The 20,507-nt window shown below is 55.7% G+C and overlaps 1 protein-coding gene across 1 annotated transcript in view; it reads right to left on the bottom strand.

Moving 5' to 3' along the window:
- Nucleotides 1–20,507, bottom strand: part of NUP210 (nucleoporin 210) — an 88,007-nt gene that overhangs the window by 47,639 nt on the left and 19,861 nt on the right. Inside the window, exons 5-13 of the mRNA XM_075550895.1 lie at nucleotides 17,556–17,706; nucleotides 15,550–15,682; nucleotides 12,669–12,827; nucleotides 12,077–12,145; nucleotides 10,661–10,767; nucleotides 9,759–9,899; nucleotides 8,109–8,246; nucleotides 6,696–6,851; nucleotides 4,691–4,889 (exon numbers count right to left, since the gene is read on the bottom strand). Of these exons, the coding sequence (XP_075407010.1) occupies nucleotides 4,691–4,889; nucleotides 6,696–6,851; nucleotides 8,109–8,246; nucleotides 9,759–9,899; nucleotides 10,661–10,767; nucleotides 12,077–12,145; nucleotides 12,669–12,827; nucleotides 15,550–15,682; nucleotides 17,556–17,706 (1,253 nt within the window). The remainder of the gene's footprint in view (nucleotides 1–4,690; nucleotides 4,890–6,695; nucleotides 6,852–8,108; nucleotides 8,247–9,758; nucleotides 9,900–10,660; nucleotides 10,768–12,076; nucleotides 12,146–12,668; nucleotides 12,828–15,549; nucleotides 15,683–17,555; nucleotides 17,707–20,507) is intronic.

The following is a 20,507-nucleotide window of genomic DNA, read 5'->3' as shown; positions in this document are numbered from 1 at the left end:
TTTCAGACGCTGCATATGGCTTGTGAGAGCTGGAAGACCACAGAAGACTGGATGCCTTTGAGTTCTGGTGCCGGTGAAGCACACAGGAAGGACCCTGGGCTGCCGGAAGAACAGGGACCTTAGCGGTAAGGATGGCAAGACCCCGTCTTTACATACTTTGGATCTGCTATGGGGAGCAACCAGTCCTTCGCAGAGGGACATCCTGCTTGGTCAGCGGAAAAGAGGACGACCGTTGATGTGGTGGACGGACCCCGTGGCTGCGACCACGAGCGGTGGCATAACAGTGAGGTGCAGGTGGCACAGGACCTGTGCTGCTCTGTCTGTTTCCATCGTGCTGCTCTGCACTGGAGCTGACAACGACGAAGGACTAACAGGGGCTCCAGTCAGGGACATCGCCTATACCGCTGCTGAGCACACTTCTGCGTACATCTGTTGGGGAACCCGTTAGGGCTTTTCTGTTGGACGGAGACTGAAAGTGAAACTGCTGGGTCACAGGGAGCACGTATGCTCAGCTTTGTCAGTTACTGTCCAAATGGTTGCGTGGCCTTTCACTGCTGCCAGCAGCCGAGAGATGCCATCTTTTTACAGGAAAATCACTCGGGGGTGGGGGCAGGGGAGGAGTGGCTGCTGCGGCTTTCATTGTGTTCTTCTGTAACACTTCATTGTAAAGGATGGTGAACTGGAGCAAAGCCGAATGCCCAGACGCATCAGCTGCGCCTACACTGGGCATTCTTCTCTATGTGCCTTAAGGCACATCCCTCTGTCCCAAGTGTTACCCATCGATCCAGCTTATTTATTCCATGCATTTGGAGACAGTTCAGAGACCTTAGTGCCCTTCCTTCCTAAACTGTTCAGCATATGTATATTCACTATCAGTTTAAGGTTCTCCAAGGTCAGATTTACACAGTGAAATGCACAAGTCTTTTGGGGTTTTTTTTTCCATCAGATAAACTTATTACATGAGAGCTTCACAGACGGGTCTCAGGGGCCCCTCTAGACGGCAGCTGGATACCTCTTAGATCTTTCTCGCCAGCCTGATGAACTGTCCCCTTTTCAGAGACGTAGGATTAAGGCAGCCGAATTGGATACAAGCTCAATGCTGTTTCCTTCAAGAATTAATTCACCTTTCTGGGCTTGGCAAACGGCACAAGCACCTGTCCTCTTGCAAACCCTCCTGAGAAGTTCCGGATCTCAGCCAGAGACCCGTTCTCTGAATAACCCCACTGAAGTAGAAGTGGGGTATGGGAAGCCGGTGCAACTCCCTTGATCGTGTTTGGTACGTGACCAGAGAGTTCGGACTGTCGCTGGCTCCTATTTCCCCTCCATCTGTCAACCCGTAAGCCACTTCTTTTCCTTCCCAGGGAGCCTGAGTTCTGCGTTCAGGTGATTGAAGGCCCTCCCGCCCTCCAGGGAAAGGTTGACATTCTCTGAACGTCCACAGTCTTGGCTGCTGAGAACGGTCCTGATTCTCTTGGGAGATGCCGCAAAGCACCAGGCACAAGTCTCCAGGGACCCCTACCTTGCGTTCTGACATATGCATACATCTGTGGGACCCAGTGCCGCTTCGAGACATGAAACACAGACATCTTCCCAGGAACTTCCTGTAGGCTCCTTCCGACAATCCCCAATGCCCAGAGGCAATTACTGGCTCATTCTGACTTTATGCTATCACTAGATTTTCATAAGAGTGCTACAGAAACATAATTGACAAAGCATAGGACTCACCCATTTCACGCGTACAATATCGTCTTTTCAGTATATGCAGAGTTGTGCAACTATCACAAATATCTAATTTTATAACACTGGGTCACCCCAAAAGGATATCCCCAAATCTCTCCACTCCCCACTCCTTCCTCCCCTAGGCCCTGGCCACCACCAATCAACTGCCTACACCGTCATTCATCCGTTTGCCTAACCCTTCATAGGAACGGGGATGCACTTATTGGCTCTGGCTCTGTTCACTCAGCACATGCCTGAAATTTACTGATGTGGCTGCGTCCTTTTCCTTGCTAATTAGTACTCCAGTGTGTGTGTGTGGGGGGGGGGGTGTTCTACTCGGACCCACTCACCAGCTCTTGGCTGCTTCCCTGGTGATGAGAGCTGCCGTGAACATGCATGAACCAGTCCTCCCACACTCGACCTTACCCCGGATGTGCTTCAGTGCCTGTACTCTGCCAATGGATGAGGCAGGCCAGAGTCCCTCCAACCCCAGAAGGGACGGGGGCACAGCAACCACGGGAAGAGCCACGAGCTCCTGAAAACCTACGGCCAGGAGCTCTGCATGACAGAGGACACGGGCACCACGGGCCCTGCCCTGGAGTCTGCCACCATGTTTCTGAAGAGCGGCCTCTGTACAGCTGAGAAGAAGTGCTAATAGTCCTGAAAGGGGACACCTGGCCCATAGCTGCAGAGGGGTGCCACGGCGAACCTTCCCTCCGCCGGAAGGGCTGTCACACATGCCGGGCTGTGCAGCCAAGCTCCGGCTCTGTCGTCAGCCCTGAGCCCCTGCTTGGCAGTCACTCCACTGCCCACAGGGCCTTTTGTACACTCCTCTGTAGACACATGCCGCATGGGCTTTGAACTCAAGAGGCTTATTAACATGTGTGTGTGGGGGGGAGGTGCACACGGACCAGGAAGAGAGGGTGGGGGGAGCGCATTTATCCCAGATAGGTGCTCCAATCTGCCTGTCTCTGCACCCTGAGAAGGTGATGAGCTGACAGCAGGGGTGTGGCTTGGTCTGGGCCTGGTGCCCCTGGCTTCCCAGAATGGGAGCATCTCTCCACCGTACCCAGGAGCCAGCGTGGAAGGCACGGGTTCTTCGTCCAGCACCAGCCCTCACACAGGTCTGCACAAACCCGGGGTGTGCAGCACGGTGGGAGGGGAGAGGTGCTTCCTAAGAGGCACTCTGAAGCTGCAGGGCTTCAGCCTGCCCTGGAAGGAAGCCCTCTCAGTGCTATGTGGTGCTCACAGGCAACCCTCCCACCCAGCAGCGGCTAAGCTCCCTTTCACAGATGGACAAGCTGCAACCAAGAAGCCAGGAAATTGGCCAACGTCATACACACATCAGTACATGGGCGATGACAGGACCGGGTCAAGCCCGTCCAATCCTGACCTGCTTTCTTCTCTGCGGGCCCTCTAGAAACTGTTCTCCCTCGGAGCCCCACGGGCCCTCTCTCGGGGCATGGATCCTCCCCAACTGTCAGTGCCTGTCACTCCGTAGGCTGGTCTCTTGCTGTTAACACTGAGGATCTGATACGGCTCCGGTCCCCGCATGGTTTGGCAAGTCGGAGTGGTGCCTCCAGGGAAGGCAGGGAGGCTGTCTGCTGAGTGGTTTCTCAGGGACGCCGACATTTTACCTCGGTGCGATTTCAAATGACAGCAGCTCTAGGAAGCAATCCCAGCTGTCGCAGGTGTGAGAGCGGCTAAGGCTGCCGGCAATGCTGCACACCTTCTGCTAATTAAGCCTCCCCACACTGGATCACATCCCTCCTCTGCTCAATAGCCCTCCAAGGCGCCCTGCTGCCTGGACACGTGCCAAGTCCCCAGGCACGTGCAGACACACGCCAACGAATCGCCCATCCTTCATTTAAGAGAAAGTGCCCGCCCCTGCCCTGGGTGATGAAAGACGCCCACAGTCTGCTCTGAGACACAGGATCTGCATCCCACCTGCAGGAGATGCCACATGCCCTGGGGCAAGCCCCACGGTCTAGCTTTCTTTAGCTGACACCCTGGGCTCACCTTCTTCTAAGGTGACTGTCACGCCTACAGTCAAGCATACCGCGTGCTTAGCTGAACACCTGGTAGAACTGACACGCCACAGACCAACTGCCCCTGCCACTGCCACCGCCAAAGTCACTGCCCCCCCCCCCCTGCAGAGATGCTAGGGAGACGTGATCGATGCTCACAGCTCGGAGGTGGGGAAGCTCTCTTCCAGTTGGTTGACCAGGTAGCTGTCTTCCAAATTTCTTGGCATACATGAGTGAGTGCTTCCAGTGCTTTGTGAGCTCGTGAAACATTTCAGTTGTTACTCCATTAATCCCTGGAGCTGTGTTTTTGGCGAATGACATCTGCACAGCTTGGCTTCCTTCAGTATCAGTGGTTCTTGCTCGGATGGTACCTCTTGAAGCGGCGCCATGACGACGAGTTCTTGGTGTTGTGGCTCTGTGCCCTCTTTCCGTCGTCGGTCCACATTATGCCCTCAAAGCCTTTCAAGATTGCAACTGGAGGCTTGAGTTTTTTCTTGCGTCCTTTCCGTTTAAGACACGCGGAGCGTGTTCTTCTGGGTTGGTTTCTAATTCCAGGCCTTTGTGCATTTCTTCCCAAGCCGCCCTCTGGAATTCTCTGTTCAGTTCTTTGGCCTCATCATGTCTTCCATTCGCCTTGGCTACTCTACAATCAAGAGCAAAGGCCTCAGCGTCTCTTCTGACTTCCACACGGAGTTTTGTTCTTCCTGCCTTTCGAAAGACCTTTTGCTTTCTTCGCGAACGAGGTCCTGGATAGCATCCCACAGCTGTATCAGTCTTCTGTCATTTAGTGGTCAATGTAGCAAGTTGAGGTTCCCCTTACTGCACGGGGCCCTCTAGTGGGCATTCTGAAACAGCTGGGGTTGACACTCGGTCGGTCTGACCCAAGACCCCCTACTTCCCTTCCCCTCCCTCCCCACCCCACCGCCCCTGGCAGCGCTGCTTACCTGGGAGCGGCTGGAACACACCCTGGTTCTCCACCTCCACCACCAAGTCAAAGTGGGAGCAGTCGCTCAGGGGGACCACCTCACCCAGGCCGCTGGGCATGAGGCCACTGATCCTCAGGGGCAGCGCCAGTGTCTGGCCCACTCGGGCCTCCACGGGGCACGGGGTGAACTCCATGCTGCTGGGCTCAATCACATACACCTGGGGCAAAGGGTGTGCCAGGGCATTAGGGTCCGTGGGAGAAGAAGAGCACGCCAGAGGGGAGAGGGCTGTCACGTGAGTCTGTGCCCTTGCAAGTGACTCCCGACGGCAATGGGGCCTGCCCTCTTGACCGGGGGGTGCTGAACTGCGTGAGCTGATGGTGTGCGCTGGGGATGGGGTGGGGCCTCTTTCAGCAGCACGTAGGTAGGAGGAACTCAGACCCGGGAGCCACGAGAGAGGCAGGCTGACAGAGGCTGGCGGGGATCCCTGCAGGAGCAAGGCCTGTGGCCTGTGTAAGCTCAGCACAGCGGACAGTGGCTGCAGGGAAGCGGGTGGGGGACAGCATGCAGGGCTGGGGTCTGAGAGGCGATGGGACGGCCTGTGCAGAGCCCTGAGGTCCTGAAAGGACCCAAGCATCCTCTGAGCACCTCTGGGTGTCTCCCACTCTAGCAGCCCGGAGGTCCCAGTGAGATGATGACGGCGGTTTGAGCGAGGCTGATTGTGATGGAGAGACACGCAGTGTAAACGTGCAGGTGTTGTGTGCACTGAAAGAGCTGGCTGCACAGGTGAGACGGGGCCTCAACACAAAGGGCAGTATCAGCTGCTGATGCTTACGGGAAACAAAACTTAACCACGCTCTGGGTTCTATGATGATCGGACGCAGCCACCTGGTTAAGAAGGCCGAACTCAATGGCTTATGAAGAAGCTGATACTCGGGCTAAGGTACCCGCCCCGCTGCAGCACGGAGTTTCTGTGAGCTCAAGCAGAAAGCCCCAGAACTCAGCCTCCACCCACCACACTGCTCTCCTGTCTCAGGAACTGTCCCCGGCCTGGATAGAGCAGCTGGGTGACAGGCGGGACATCACTGAGCCGGACAAGCTTAGGGTGGGGGAAGTCACCACATTGTCCTCAGATAGTTGACAATCATGCTGCATCTAAAGAAACAAACCCACAAAAAGAAACCCAAAACAAAACACAAACTCACTGCCATTGAGTGGAGGTCGACTCATAATGAGCCTATGGGGCAGGGGAGAACGGCCCAGTGAGTTTCCAAATCTGTAAACCCTTCACAGGAGTTGAAGGCCCTGTCTGTCTCCCACGGAGCAGCTGGTGGTGTCAAACTGCTGACCTTGTGGCTCCTCGTCTTGAAAGGGTCCGAGTTAAATACCTCTTTATGTGAGAGTCACATGCGTCAGAGAGATGGCTGTGTGCTTCTCGACAAAGACTGGTGTGCCCAGTCCTTCAATGGCTCAGTAATATTCTAAGAGGAGGGGGGTGACCAGATGCACTATGGGGCTTCAACTTCTGCCCCAAGTCAAGTAATCAGAGGGTCACGTGTCGGTGTTGGGAGCTCAGAGATCCCGCTGCAGGTCACCACCTGCACACACTGGCATTGCTGTGTGAGTTGTTCTCGCCTCACTCAGAGTCAAGTGCCAGGTGTCAGGAGCCTGGGGCGGGGATCTTATATCTTAATGGATACGAGAAGCCTGTTCTCCCGGTGGCCGAGGGCTTCTGTCTCCTTGTGAAATGGCACTTACAGCTCAGGCTTGGGGGGACTCTTCCCGTTTGGAGAGCCTGGACTTCCCCTGATGGACAATTCCTATGATTGGTTGTTCGGTTATCTTATGCCTCCTGCCTTCTCTGGCTCCCTCAGAGAAATGCCAGCCGGCCCTTGCAGCTCCACCAAGCACTGCACTGAGCGCGAGCAGGGCTTTCCCAACTGACTCGGAGGGTTGGTTCAGAAGGGACAGCCAAGACCACCATTCTGAGCCTCTAGCCACGGGCTGCCCCAGCCCGGGGTTGTACCTTCATCTCGCCGTAATGCAGCGGGTTCTGCACATCCTGTGCCTGGATCACACTGAGGCCAGTGTCGCTGCCTGTGGTCATCACGCCTTTCACAGTGACTGTGGCCACCACAGAGCTTGACGATGACCAGCTGAAGTTCCCACTCCCACCCTGGGCCTAGGGAGGAGAACAACATCAGGTCAGCCTGCCCGCTCCGGTGTCTGCATGCGGGAGCCAGAGGGTAGGAGGAAAACGCAGGCGTACTCACACGGGCGCGCGGGCACGCACACGCCTGCGCACATACACGCAACCAGGGGGTGGGTGCCTCCCCACCTCCTAGAGAAATGAGGCCATAACCCAACACCTGGCCACAGACTCCCTAATTCCCTCCCTCTCTCCACCTGGCTTCGTCCTGACCCCCTTTTCTGAGAACTGTGAGTGAGACACCCATTCAGCCACCCCATCAACAGCGGCCCCAGATACTTGCGGCCCTCTCAGAGTTGCAGGCAGGGTGGAAAATGCTCTGCCCTAGAGCCAAGATTAGGTGAAACCCAAGTTGTTCCAAGACCAGACACATACCCCGTCCTCACTCACCCTGCCCTGTGCCTGTTCTGAGACATCTGCCTTTCAGCAGAGGGGGTATCAAAACGTCTACAGAAAATGGAGTTGAGAGACCTCGGGACTTTTTCCGTGAACTCTCTGAAAGTATCTCAGATATGGCAGCCCATATGGGGTGGGGTGTGTGGGGGGGGGACAGGCAGAAAGGTGACACCCAGCAGTGCTGGGCAAAAGATGTGCTAAAGAGCAGGCCACGGTGGCGTTCCTGCCAGGGAGGCCACAGGAACAAGGGGCTGCCTAGGCCCAGGGCTCCTGCCCATCGGAACTGAGGTGTATGGAACGTGGATACCAAAGGCCAACAGTATGTGGCCTGGGATGGGGCTGGACACACCATGGCTTTGCATTCCCGAATGCTCCCTGTGTTTTCAATGCTTTGGGAAAAGAGCCTTCTTTAAAGAAACAAGTCTGAGAGCACACGCACAGCCTGAACCAAACTCACTGCTGAGGAATTCGTGCCGACCTGAGGCAGCCCGGTGCAGACCCCGGGGCTGTGGGTCTTGACGGGAGCAGACGGGGCTGCTGGGGGCCCACCAACACTGTGGTCTGCCGTTCAATTCAAACCCACTGCAGGGAAGTCAGGTCTGCGTGCTGGGATTTCTTGACTGACTTTGCTCTTTGATTCTTCACTCCTTCTGGTTTACCCAGACCCACTGCTGCCATAGAGACCTCAGAAGATGGAGGATGCACAAAGACTAGCTGATCCAGTCTCTTGACCACAGAGGGTAAGATAAGGAGGAATGGAGCAGGAAAAAAAAGCCCGATGCTCCCTTGTTAACGCCCCCCAAGAAAGCACCCAGGCAAGCCTCTCATGGTTACCTGTATTGTGTACTGGTAGGCCCCCGTCTTTGGTTGCCATGGAAACGTCAAGATGCTGGGGAAGAGGGTGATGGGGATGTGAACATCCACCTCCTGCTGATTCCACACGGGCACCTGCAGCATGTGGACCCCTCCATCCTGCAAAGGGGAGAGGCACCCAGGTCACCACAGCAGCCGGATCTTCAGGGTCGTGGTCTTCCCAGTGAGGGTGGGAGGGCGGAGCCGGAGACCCCAGACACCTCGACCTGCTGTGTCTCCATGGACGGCCCTCCATGAACCTGGGATGAGGCCCACACAGACAGTGCCTGACTGGATGCACCCCGTACCCCTGGCATGGTGAACGTGATGACCCCACTCTGCAGATGGGAGAAAGCGGGGCTCAGAGGGCTATATGGTAGCGTGCCCCAAGTCTCCCAGGTGGAATGGCAGACTTGGATAGAAACCTGCTGTCTGGTTCAGATTCCCCCCAACACATCGGGCATGTTTGTTACAGTTTGGGGAGAGGGTGCATGCAGGGTAGAGGTCCTATATTGAAGGGTACCCTCCCCACAATATGTGTCCTCCTTTCGAGGGCACGAATTCTCAACGCTGTGATCCCCCCACATCGTGTGACCTGACGTAGCAATGCTTTGTCTTGTAAATCCTAACCTCTATGATATTATGGACAGGATTAGTGGGTTTTACGTTAGTCAGGTCAGATACAATCTACAGGATGAAGCTGTCATTTGAGTCAATCTCCTTTAAGATATAAGAGATCAAACAGGGAGCAAAGATGAGTGGGTCATAAGACCACCAAGAAAGAAGACCCAGGCGTGCAGCCTGATCTTTGAACCTGGGGTCACTATGCTGGCCAGATCCTAGACCAGGGGGCACATGGAGATCTCTAGGAAATGCCAGGCCTGCGGATGTTGAAACTAGAGCCTTCCCCAAGAGCCAATAACAAAAGCTTTGCCCTGGAGCTGGCGCCTTGAATTTGGGCTTCTAGCCTCTTGATGTGCGAGGCTGAGTTTCTGTTTGTGACCATGTACTTCCACCATTTCTGTCACTAACAGCAACGCCAAGGCCAGTCAATTTCCCCTGAGTTCATCCAGACTCACAGTGGTCCTTCAGAGCACAGTAGAACTGCCCCGGGGGTGTTTCCATTACCCTTTACGAAGCAACTACGTATCTTTCTCCCATGGAGCGGACAGTGGGCTCAAACGGCTGACCTATCCCTTAGTAGCCCTATTCTATACCCACGAAAATAACTGGAAAATGGGAAAACCTGAGCCAAACCTCTAGTCAGTAATACATAGTTCCAACCCAAACTTGACTGGCCTTAAAAAGAAAGAAAAAGACCCAGGACCCAGCAGTCCAAGCAGCCACAGGGATGCAGGTGACACCTGGTTAGGGTGGAGTTGAATGCTCTGGCCTGGATCCCCAAGTGAGTTCCTAACCCCGATTTCCAGGAAGAACAACCTGGCTTTTACTGGAAAGGGGGCAGGGGGAGGGGGTTCGGCGCCCACAATGCCCAGGTCCTCCTGCTCAGTGGAGCCCACAGAGGGCCGGGGTTTCCAGGCATGAGCGAGGGCAGCTCAGTAAGGGCTCGGCGGGAGTGAGACAGCCCAGAGGAGGCCAGCGTCGTGGGCTGAGGGTCGGGGGCCGCCGTGCCTGGTCCACCACGGAGGTGAGGGTCGCATCGATGGTCGTCTGGCCCCTCTTTATGGCCCGGATGTGATGGTACGATCCGTTCTGGGAGGACGAGAGCACCTCGAAGAACTCCGGAGGAAGCACGGTTTCGATCCGGATGTTCTGGGAGGCAAGGCAGGCGGGTGGAAGTCAGAAATCAAAAACAAAAGCAATGGGGCCCCAGCAGCAGCCAGACCAGGCCCAGCAGGGTCCCCACCCACCTCAGACTGTGGGCTCCTCTCAGCTACCTTCCTGATCCTGTGGGGCTCATCTTACCACCCACTTTCCCAGTCCCCGGGGACTGGGATACCACCAAAAATCAAAAGGACATCGAAACCCCTTTAACCCATCAACCCGGCAGCTGTCTACTTAGTGACAGGAGGAAAGCACCGACTGCCACAGAGAAGCTAAATGTGCCCTTGTCGCCTCCTCCCCAAGATCCAGGACCCCAGCAGGGACCTTGATGCTTGGGTGCCCTGGGGATTTCTGCAGCTCCCAGACAGCAGGCTACTGCAGCCATACGGGGATCGCCGCGGGCGGAGCTATGGGAAGGACGCTCCTGGGAGTGTCAGCAGGTGCTCCCTGAGCCTGTGACGAGCAGGTAGAACGGATTCCCAGCAAGAAGGTGCTGGCAGCTGGCAGAGCCCTCTGGCTCCATTGAAGCATTGCCTGGCATGGTCACAACCTGCAGACTCACCCACCCACCCTCCTGCCCCGAAGCCCTAAACCCCATTTTCCATACCCCAGGAGCCCCTCTGTATGCAAAGGACTCAAACTCTGCCCACATGCCTAGAGACCCCAGTGCTGCAGGGCTGCAGCTCCAGGAGGTGCCCCCACCCCCACCCCTACCACTGCCACCCCCAGGACCCGACGTGGCCACTCACATCTGAGAGGTAGACCTTGTTGCTGGACTTGTCAAATACCTCGACGGTGACCTCATATAGGCGGCCGGTCTCCAGCACCCAGCGGTCACCAGGGTGGATCACAAAACCTGCAGGCGGGAGCATGGCCAAGCCTGAGCCCCCAGGCATAAGGGGAGAGCATGGGCCCACATGGTCCTGGGCACAGAGCTGGGGGCCAGGGACTCCGCACCTCTCACTTGGCCCCCCCACAGCCAAGAGTCAAAGCCATCTGCTGCCGTGTAGGGCGAACGGAATCTGAACCAACTTTCCTGGGTCTCAGGGGCCACTGATGAGCATTTCCAGACTGCTCACTGCTGGCCACACTGCAGCCTGTCCACAGGTAAGCCATGTGCTCAGTGGGCCCTGGAAGACCTCCCCATGCACACCTACCCAGCCAGGTCGCTCTGCCCTCTGCCCACCTGCAAGGCTCTCCCTGTACTAGCCTGCGTGCCCGTGCCCATGACACTATGGGTGGTCCTGACTACCAACTTTCTTTCCCGCACCACCACCACCACCACCACCACACTTTCCTCTGCCAGCCATGCCCAGTCCTAGAGGAAAAAAAATTCCCCCTGAGAAAACACCAACCGCCAATAGCACTGCCCTGACACTGGGCCTCTATTTCATCATGTGCTGCTGCCTGGCCATGCCGGGTTCCTTCCCCTACAGAAAGAGCACGCCTTGCTTTCCTGGGAGCTCAGCTCCCAGCACATGGTCCGCAGGACACTGGAAAACACCAAGCATGCACCGAGGGCCTCTCTACCCATTGTCACCGCACTGTCACAGGTGATGAGCTGCCTTCGCCCAAGCTGCCTCTCCAGCAGCAGCAGCAGTGAGCAAGCCCCACTAGGGTTTCCACTGTCCCAACGTAGAAGACACGTTGCCATGGAGACCCAGGTCGGCAGTGCGGCTGGGCATTTCTCAGCCTGCTCTCCTGGCAAGGTGCAGGGCTCAGATAGGCTGTCCCGGCCCTGAATGCTGCTGCACATTGCCCCTTCCACTCCCGGGCAAATATTCTTCCCCACACCCTTTACAGGCTCCTACCAGGCTGAGCTGACCACCAGCCCCACCTCCCCCTGCACAGCAGAAGCCAGAGGAACCAGGAGGAGACAAAGGCCTCCACCACTCTGTCCTGCGGGTGCCCTCCCTCCAACCATCTGGATCAGCCCCACATCCTGCTGACTTCTGCACACATGGGTGGGCAAGGGCAGGTGAGTCGTCTCCGAGGTAGGAGGGGCTCGAGGTCCCCTGGCCTTACAGGGGGATGGCGCTCGGACTAGGGTGAAGCCTTTTGTCAGCCTGTCGCTTCCTCTCCTTAAAATTTTTTATGTGTTTTAAACTATATTCACCATAAATGAACAACAATTGCGGGGGAGGGTCCCAGAGGCCAGCACTCACCCAGGTATCCTGGTTCGACCACGTAAATCGTGCTGTTGGGTAACCGGGACGCTCCTTGCATGCGGATACCTGGGGCCTGAGATAAGGGAGAGTACACAGACAACACGCAGCCCTGGGTGGGTCGCAGCCCGGGTCCCACTGGGGCGAAAGCAGGAGCATCGCCCACTGGGCTCTTGGGGCAGCACAGCTGTTCAGAACCAAAGGGCACACTGCTTCCACCACTGGCCCAGGGGAACTTCTGCCAGGGGCTCTGGAGACCCCTTGGGCACCCGGGTACATCTAAAACGGCAGCCGCCCACGGCAGCCGGCATGGAAACCGCCCCGCTGTGAGGCATCTCCGGGGGCGCAGAGTGACAGCCTGTCCCTCACGGCCCGCAGCAGCTCGGGGAGCCTCCCAGTGAGTCATCTGCAGAGGTGAGCAATTCCACTTGATGGGGGTGCTGCTATTTCGGGTCTTCCTGTGTTTTACATCTCGGGAGGGAAACATCACTCACTCTAGCCCCACCCTGGCTTTCAGGGAGACTTCAGAGAAGCAAAGTGTCTTGCACACACGACACACACGTGTGTGTACGCAGGCCGGGGCAGAGGATACTCCTGTGGCTGAGGACCAGGCTGCTCTGTCCAGGCTGCAAGGCGGTGACGGTGGACGTCTCCTGGGCCAGGACGGCGACGGGCCGGGCCGGGTCTCCCTCATCACCAACGACACTGTTCTGTAGCTGCAGCTCATACTGGTCCGAGGGCATCGCGAGTTCTGGCCACCCAAAACACAGAGGGAGGGGCAGGGGAGAGGAGGACAGAGAAAGAACGAAGCGTCAGAAGCCTACTGTGGTAGTTGCACGATCTGGTGCCAACTTGAGACTATTAAGAGTGAAGGGGTAGGGTTTAGCCTGTCAATCAGGCCGCAGCTTGATGACACATTTGGAGGCGCTAAGGAGATAAATAGCTCATTGGAGGCTGGACACATGTTCACTCCCTGTGAGACATTCCTGTTGACGGGCCACGTGGAGCTAAGCTGATGGCAGCCGGGGCCCTCGAGCTGGAGGAGTCATGTGGAGACCCACGCCAGCTGGAGATGCTTCCACTGCCACTGGGTCCACAAGACTTTCCACCCGCTGGCCTGTGATCTTTTCTCCTGCATGCGGCATTAGTGCACGGTTGTGTGAGTCTGAAGAAGAATTTAGACTGATATCGGACATACAGGTTAGTATTGGACGTCTGGACTTGATCTGGACTGGGCTGGGCTGTTTCCTTAATGTACAATGACTCTTTGATACAGAGCTCTTTCCTGTGCAGATTTGAGTCCCTCTGGATTTGTTTCTCTAGTCAATGGAGACTACTAACAGGCCAGTATTTCTCTGTTAGATATATACCTGTCCCCACATCTCTGGGCCCTCATGTCAGTAGAGCTGATCAATTTTTTTCCCTACTTTTTTCCCGCTTCACTTAAAAGCTTTAAAACAGCCTTCTCTATGCCTGTGGACAAAATTGCCACGCTCCGTGAATTTTCTGAGTCTGAGGATTTTGCAGGCTCTACCTACCAATGCCCACTGCTTAGGGAATATGAACACTAGACCAGCTTCTGGCCCGCACTGCAGGGCCCTTCCCCAGAAGGAAGTGCGCTCTCTGCTTCTGTATCAGGGTGTGGGGGCCTTTATGTCTAGCATCTAAGGACTTTTCAAAGGTTCTGGCCAATGGACTCCCACCGAGTTTCCAGAGCTGGATCTGCAATCAGCAGAGAAGTGTCTGTAGCTAACCTGGCCACTCATCAACCTCTCCCTGGCTTCTTGTCATGTTGCGGACATTCTGGGGGTGGGGTGGGGAGCTTGCCCAAGCTGAACTAGGCGGGACACCCGCCTCCCTAGGGAGACGATGATGGAATCCTAAATAAGCCACCATGTCTACACACTCTTCACCCATCTGGGAGGCAGAGGCCATGGCATTCCCGATCTCACACGCTCCCACCAGAGGGGAGTCCGGGTGAGCAAGGCCCGGTCAAGGGGTACTGTGAGTGTCCCTCCACAGCCCCCACACCTGCCGCCGCTCCCAAGGCGGTGCGCCGTCAAACCCACCCACACTGGGACTGCCTCGGCTGAGGCTTTAGACTCTCCTGATGTGGATGCACTGTCTCCACTGATGGAAGTGGCCACGGCGGCCACTCCGGTGACAGAAAGGAGAGTGGAGCCAGAGGGCCCCAGGCAATGTCCCCACTGCTCACCTGCCTCTCTCTGGGGCCCGATTCAGGGTCTGGCACCGAAGGCGCCATGACAAAGCCTTTGTCCGAAGGCCCCAGAATCAGGTTCCCAGCAACTGGCCCCACAGCAACGGATTCTCAAAGTGTGCTCCTGAGACCCAGGGGTCGGCACACTTTCTGAGACGGAGGAGCCAGCCAGACCGGGAATAGAACTCACCCACTCAGTGGACTTTCAGCCAGCCCACAGAGCAATCTGTCCCAGTCACTCCTTAGCGCAATCAAGCATTTGAGGTTCAAGAGGCAGCATTTGCCTGAGGACCTCGTACAAAAGGCAAGAAGGGTCACCGAAGGAGGAATTGGCAGGGGAAACAGGAGGAAGTGGGATATGTCATCTTCCACTGTGGGGCGTGAATCACAATTCATGAAACACTGAGCCTTCACCTCTCTCACAGTAGAAAGGTTACAAAAAGGTAGAAACAAATAAAATCCGATCATTCTTTGGAGGGTTGGTGGCATGTGAAGAAGACACTCCGACTAAAATATTTCACGTCTGTGGTTCTTCAGAACATCCAGAACAACTCCAGGCCCATGATCTCATGTTTCCCCCCTACCCCACCCCGGGGCTTCCATGGGAGAGAGTGGACCCGCCTAGCAGAGCACCGCCGTGCATAGCATAACTGACTTACAAGAGTCAGCCTGGCATGTGCCCCATCCTCCCTGGCTCCTGGCTTGGTCTCTTTGGAATGTTTATAACTCTCTGTATGGTACAGAGGCAAACATGCTAGATGTGCGGATAAAAATTAAAAAAAAAAAGAATCCTGCTAATCTGCCTCACCTGGTGGTCAGGAGCCCAAAAGTTCATTCCTGCTCTCTGGTGCCGTCAACAGAGACGTCCGGAGACGGTTCCGAGGCTCGAGGAACTACTGTTCCATCGGCTTGTTTATTAGCATCCTGGGAGTATGCTGAAAACAGGGGACCCCCCCCCCAGGGTGGGAGTTCCCATGTCATCTGATTGCAGACAGGCCTCCCCAGCAGGGCCATCTCCAAATAGCCTTCTCGTTGTGTTGTCTCTCTGACGTGACATCGGCGTGAACGTGGCTGACGGCCCCAGGGCGAGAACCCTCGTCAGGATGACAAGATCGGCCCTGGAGAACGACTCCCCGCCCTCCTCCCCAGCTGCGGGGCTCCGAAAGCCGAGCTTCCAGCCAGTAGTCCAACACGTCACTGACCGCGCCTGCCACCGGGGCACCCTGTGCCGAATCACCGACGGTGGTTCACATACCTGTGATCTTTCCTTGCCTGATTTTCTGCACCTTGTAGCGAATGGAGGTCCCCGCCAACAGGTAGACATCATAGGCTGGGTTCAGAAGAATGTTCTCCAAAATCAACAGCCTGACTTCTGCGGGGCGGACATCCTTGGCATGGCAAAGTGGGCAGAGAAGGCATCGGGGGCAAGAGAAGAGAAGAGCGTATAAAACCCTTCAGCATGCTGTTCGGGGACAGGAGAGCTAAGCACGACAACATCCTTCTTGGGATGACCGGGTCAGTGACTTGTGTGATACGGTAAGGATAGATCAATGGAGGGGGTTAAAAAAAGGAACAGAAAAGACACATTGAGAATCAAACTTCACACCTTCCGACCCCAGAACCCCCCGGGGGACCGTGCACAGCCAGCATGAGTTCTGAGGAGGTCAATTTACCACATGTCGGGCTCAGTTTAAAATAACAGCAAATATAAGTCAAGACGAGAGGAGCTAGCAGAGGTTGATCTGGGGCTACCGGGAGCTCAGATTCCCCCCCTGCAAAGGCCCCACAGGCCAGGGGCTTGGAGGGTCCCCAGGTAAACCCCAGTGGCCATGGAAGTGTGTGTCCCTGGTCTTGTCTGTCTACCTCACATCCCTACCCATGCATGATCCTCATCAGTTAAACTTTGGAAGTAGGAAAAAGACTACTGGGCATCCAATCTATGGACCCCTCTGGGATATCTGATTCTAAGGGAGGCCTCTCCTTGTCTGTAAGTCTGAGTGGACAAAAGGCCACCGAACTATTTTTTGCCCGTACCAAGGCAAAGACCTCTTTGGCCAGGTTTGCACATACTTATAAAGTACACGGCAGCGTTACCGGTGCCTGTTGACCCGTCCGCAGTGTCAGTAGAGCCCTTTGAACGGTGCCCATGAGAAAACGCTCGTGCAGTGATAAATACGGCTGGGCCGATAAGACAAAGCTAAACGAGAGTGCACCAACTTGGCTGTTGGCGGCACGTGCGTCCAAGCCCGCGCACGTGGAAACTCAAAACGAAACCAGCATCCAGTGAGTCTATTCCAACTCTCGGGGACAGGGCACCATGGGTGCTAAGACAAACTGCGCTCCGTGGTGGCTTCCAATAGCAGTGGTCCTGGCTGCTAGGCCTTTCTTCCAGAGGAACTCTGGGTGGGTTCAAACTGCCCACCTTCCAGGTAGTTGGGAGAACCTAACCACTTGCACCTCCCAGGGCAGGGAGGCTCTGCTGCTGACAGCAGGCAGCACCCAGAACATCAACACGCAAGCCCTGACTGTGGGGAGCTGGGTCTGTGGCCATGCCCACGCTCCCCTTCCTTTGTGACCGTGCATCCAGGTAAACAGCAGATGCAGGCAGCATTACAACCGCCTCCCCCACCCCCCAGCTCCAGGAACTCTGCAGACAAAAAGGTCTCAGGCTTTCAGTTCAGAAGGAGGCCTGGCCAAGCATCTGCCCTCAAGAACAGGGAGGACACCAGGGTCCTGGATGGACGCTGACCATAGAGCAGGCTCTGTTGGTCCAGGGCAATGTGGGATACGTGGGACGGGCACTAGCTTTCTACACACGGGGGTCATTGAACAGCCAGTCCCGGGCCACACAGTGGGAAGCAGACAGCTGGAGGACACCCAGGAATCTCCGAGAATTTCAGAGCCCCATAGACTCAGGCACGTTCCTTTTCCCGGGCAAAGACCCTTGTATCAGAGGAACCAGTTACAGAGATCCTCTCTTCAGGGCTGTTTTATCGCACCTGCCTCCCCACTGAGAAAGGAGCAAACACTGTGAATCTGGGGGCGGTGGGCTCTAGTGCTCGACCCTCTCTCTGTCAGCAGGGCCCAAAGGACTGACCAGCCAAAACAGAACATGGCACCGTGCCCCAAGGTGCCGCTTCATGAGCAGTGAAATCTGGACAGAATCCCACTTGCACTTTCAGTGTGTCCGCAGGTGTGAGCAGGAGCAGTCGGCCCACCTCACTGGCCTTCCTGGATGCACCACCCCGCACCTAGCCTTACCTTGTAGACCCCCTCATGAATGCGTGCCTTCAGTTTAGAACTCCCCGTCTTCATGCCGGACACCAGGATGGTGTCCCCTTGCTTGGCCACCTTCTCCATCTCTGAGATATAGGAGGGGGGAATGTATGTCGATTCCAAGAAAGTGAGGATTCTGTAAAAGAGACAGTCAGAGATTGTCCAGCAGGCCTGATGTGTGCGGTCAGAGACTCTCCACCACTTTCCTACACATCCCTTCCACCGTTTGCCAGACTCAGAAGCCAAGGAGTGGCCCTCGCCGGCGAGGCTCAGAAATGCCTCCCTCAGGCTCCCCACAACACAGCTGCCGATAGCCTGGCAAAGGTACACACTCCAGAGCCCCAGCCCCGTCCCGAAGCTGGGGTTCCACGTGGTATCGAATGCTTCTGACAAGTGCTGAAATCCGAGGGCCACTTGGTAGGCCACATGCCTGTTTCACAGATGAACCCAGTGGGGCCCAGGGGCACGTGTCAGTGTCCCCGCTGGCCCGGCTCCTGCTCTAGGGATGAGAGCCGTCACACCGCTTCATACTGTCCTGTGAGAGAAAGCAGACCATGTGGCCTCTCCCCCAGAGGATAGGCTGGAGAGCAGGGCTGGCCTGAGGGACCTTTTTGACAGTCTGTCCCTGGTGCCGATGCTTTCCAAATAAGCCCAGCATGTCGCCTGACCAAGAACCTGCTGGACGGACGCACTTGCTGTCTTCCATGCTGCAAAGCGGGTGGCTTGAGCACACAGACAGACAGACACTCCTCTCCCCCAGTTCCAGGGACTAGAAGTCCGAACTCAGGGAGCCAGACCTAGGGGAAGGCTTGCTTTGTCGGCTACTGGAGAAGGTCCTTGTCTCCTTTCATTATCTGCAGGTTTAAAATCATGATTGGTAGGCCTGGAATTCCTTGAAGATCTCCATGTGTCTGAGCATCCGCCTGCCCTTGGCTCCAGGACAGTGGTTCTCAACCTGTGGGTCGAGACCCCTTTGGGGGTTGAACAACCCTTTCACAGGGGTCACCTAAGACCATTGGAAAATACATAAACATTCCACAGTATATAATTACATACTGTTTTGTGATTAAACACTATGCTTTAGTTATGTTCAATTTGTAACAATGAAAATACATCCTGCATATCAGATATTACGTTACAATTCATACCAGTAGCAATGAAGTAGCAACGAAAATAAATTTATGGTTGGTTGGTTGGGGGGGGGGGGGGTCTCCAGCACATGAGGAACTGTATAAAAAGGGTCAGCACCACATGAGGAACTGTGCTCTAGGAGGTTCTCAGTGCAAGGACCCCAAGTGGCAGCTCTCCCTCTGCGCCCAGTTCTTCTTCCTTGTAAGATCAAAGGTGACGCAGGCCACAGCCAAGGACACTCCTCTAGGATCAGATCAGACTGTGGCCTTCATAAGGGTGCTGCGTCTCATCTAATACCTTCCACCTGATTGGTCGATCACGTCATGGGGGATGACCACATCACTGCCCATTACACGATCACCAAATGACAACCTCTGAGAATCACAGCTCAGCCAAGTTGACATAAACTGGCGGAGGGTGTGGTGGGGGTGTGCAATTCTGTCCATGACAATTGCATGCTCCCCAAGATCCGCGGGGTACTGGGCTGCACCATGATTTATTTCCCTGTCCTGTTTTACTAGGTGTTGCATGCTGGACTTAATAAAAATCTAGGGTGATCTGGTTTCAACTGGCCTACACATCTCAGATTCCGATAACCATTCCACTGCGTACCAACCAGGAGACCCAGCAAGGCTGGGGACAGGTCTGCCTGCAGAGAAGAGGCCGAGGAGCGGCTATCTCTGGGCTCGGTGTGTGCCCCGCCCAGAACACAGTTCTGAATGTGGAACCTTCTGGAACCTGCAGAGCTGCCGTTGAAGGGGTGCCATGACGACCTCCAGTGACAGAGCAGGAACTGAAGTGCAGGTGGCTAAGTGACGTCACGCAGCCCAGCAAGCAAAGTAAGCACACGCCTACTCATGCTTACTGGCTAATTGGCAGTGAACAAGCTCACACTTTCTACTGCATCAGAGGTGAGCTTCTAGGTGCGGGCTGGCAACTGTCCCTCTCCGACCCTCCATCACGGGGAGCTACTGCTGACGGGGCACTGGGTTCTGTCTATGGTGTTGGGACGCAACTGGAAAGACAATGGCGGCAGACAGGGCGCTGTCACGACTGTCGGGGAAGTGGACACGGAAAGAAACGGCTGCGCTTTGCCTACGCTTATCTCGTCACAGCCACGAGAAAAGTTAAAAAGCCGTGAAGGAAGAAATGAGGTCCCAGAGCCTGCTATTTCGCTAGTGTCTAACTCAAGTCACAAAAATGAGGAGCAACCAAGCTTCATCGCAGAACCTCACTCACCCCTCGCTGACAAGCTGGGACGTAATCGAGCATTCCTTTGCAGTCTGATTCTGTGGCGTTATTATGGAGGACAAGCCAAACCCACTGCGATCGAGTGCCTGCTGACTCGCAGCTACCCTGTATCTTTACGCGAGCGGCTGCCACTGTGCAGTCAGCGGTCCAAGTATGCCTACCCCACAGTGCCGCCGGTTATTGGCTTCTGATTATTGGTGATGAAATGACAAAACTAGCCAGGGATCGCTGAGGAACGGGCCGCAGGTCCATAATGGACAGGGGAGTTCTGTGGCGGAGAGGGAACGTCTGGCAATGGATCCCGGCGCTGCTGCACAGCACAACCGATGGGACTACTCCGAGTGGACACCTGAGAGTGGTGAATTGCCAAGGTCGTGTCATTCATATTTTTACAACAAACATAAGAATACCGTGTGTGTGTGTGTGCGCGCGTGTGCGCACGCGCATGTGCATGCATGCTACGTACTTCATCCATTTCATACGAGTGTGTTTGTCTTCCCCGGGACTGGGGAGGTCAGCCCCCTCCACCTGGGCCTGCTGCTGTTCCAGTACCCC

The sequence above is a fragment of the Tenrec ecaudatus genome, chromosome 5 (genome assembly GCF_050624435.1).
Source record: "Tenrec ecaudatus isolate mTenEca1 chromosome 5, mTenEca1.hap1, whole genome shotgun sequence".
NCBI classification, from domain to species: domain Eukaryota; kingdom Metazoa; phylum Chordata; class Mammalia; order Afrosoricida; family Tenrecidae; genus Tenrec; species Tenrec ecaudatus.
This window is presented reverse-complemented; position numbering and strand designations above follow the sequence as displayed.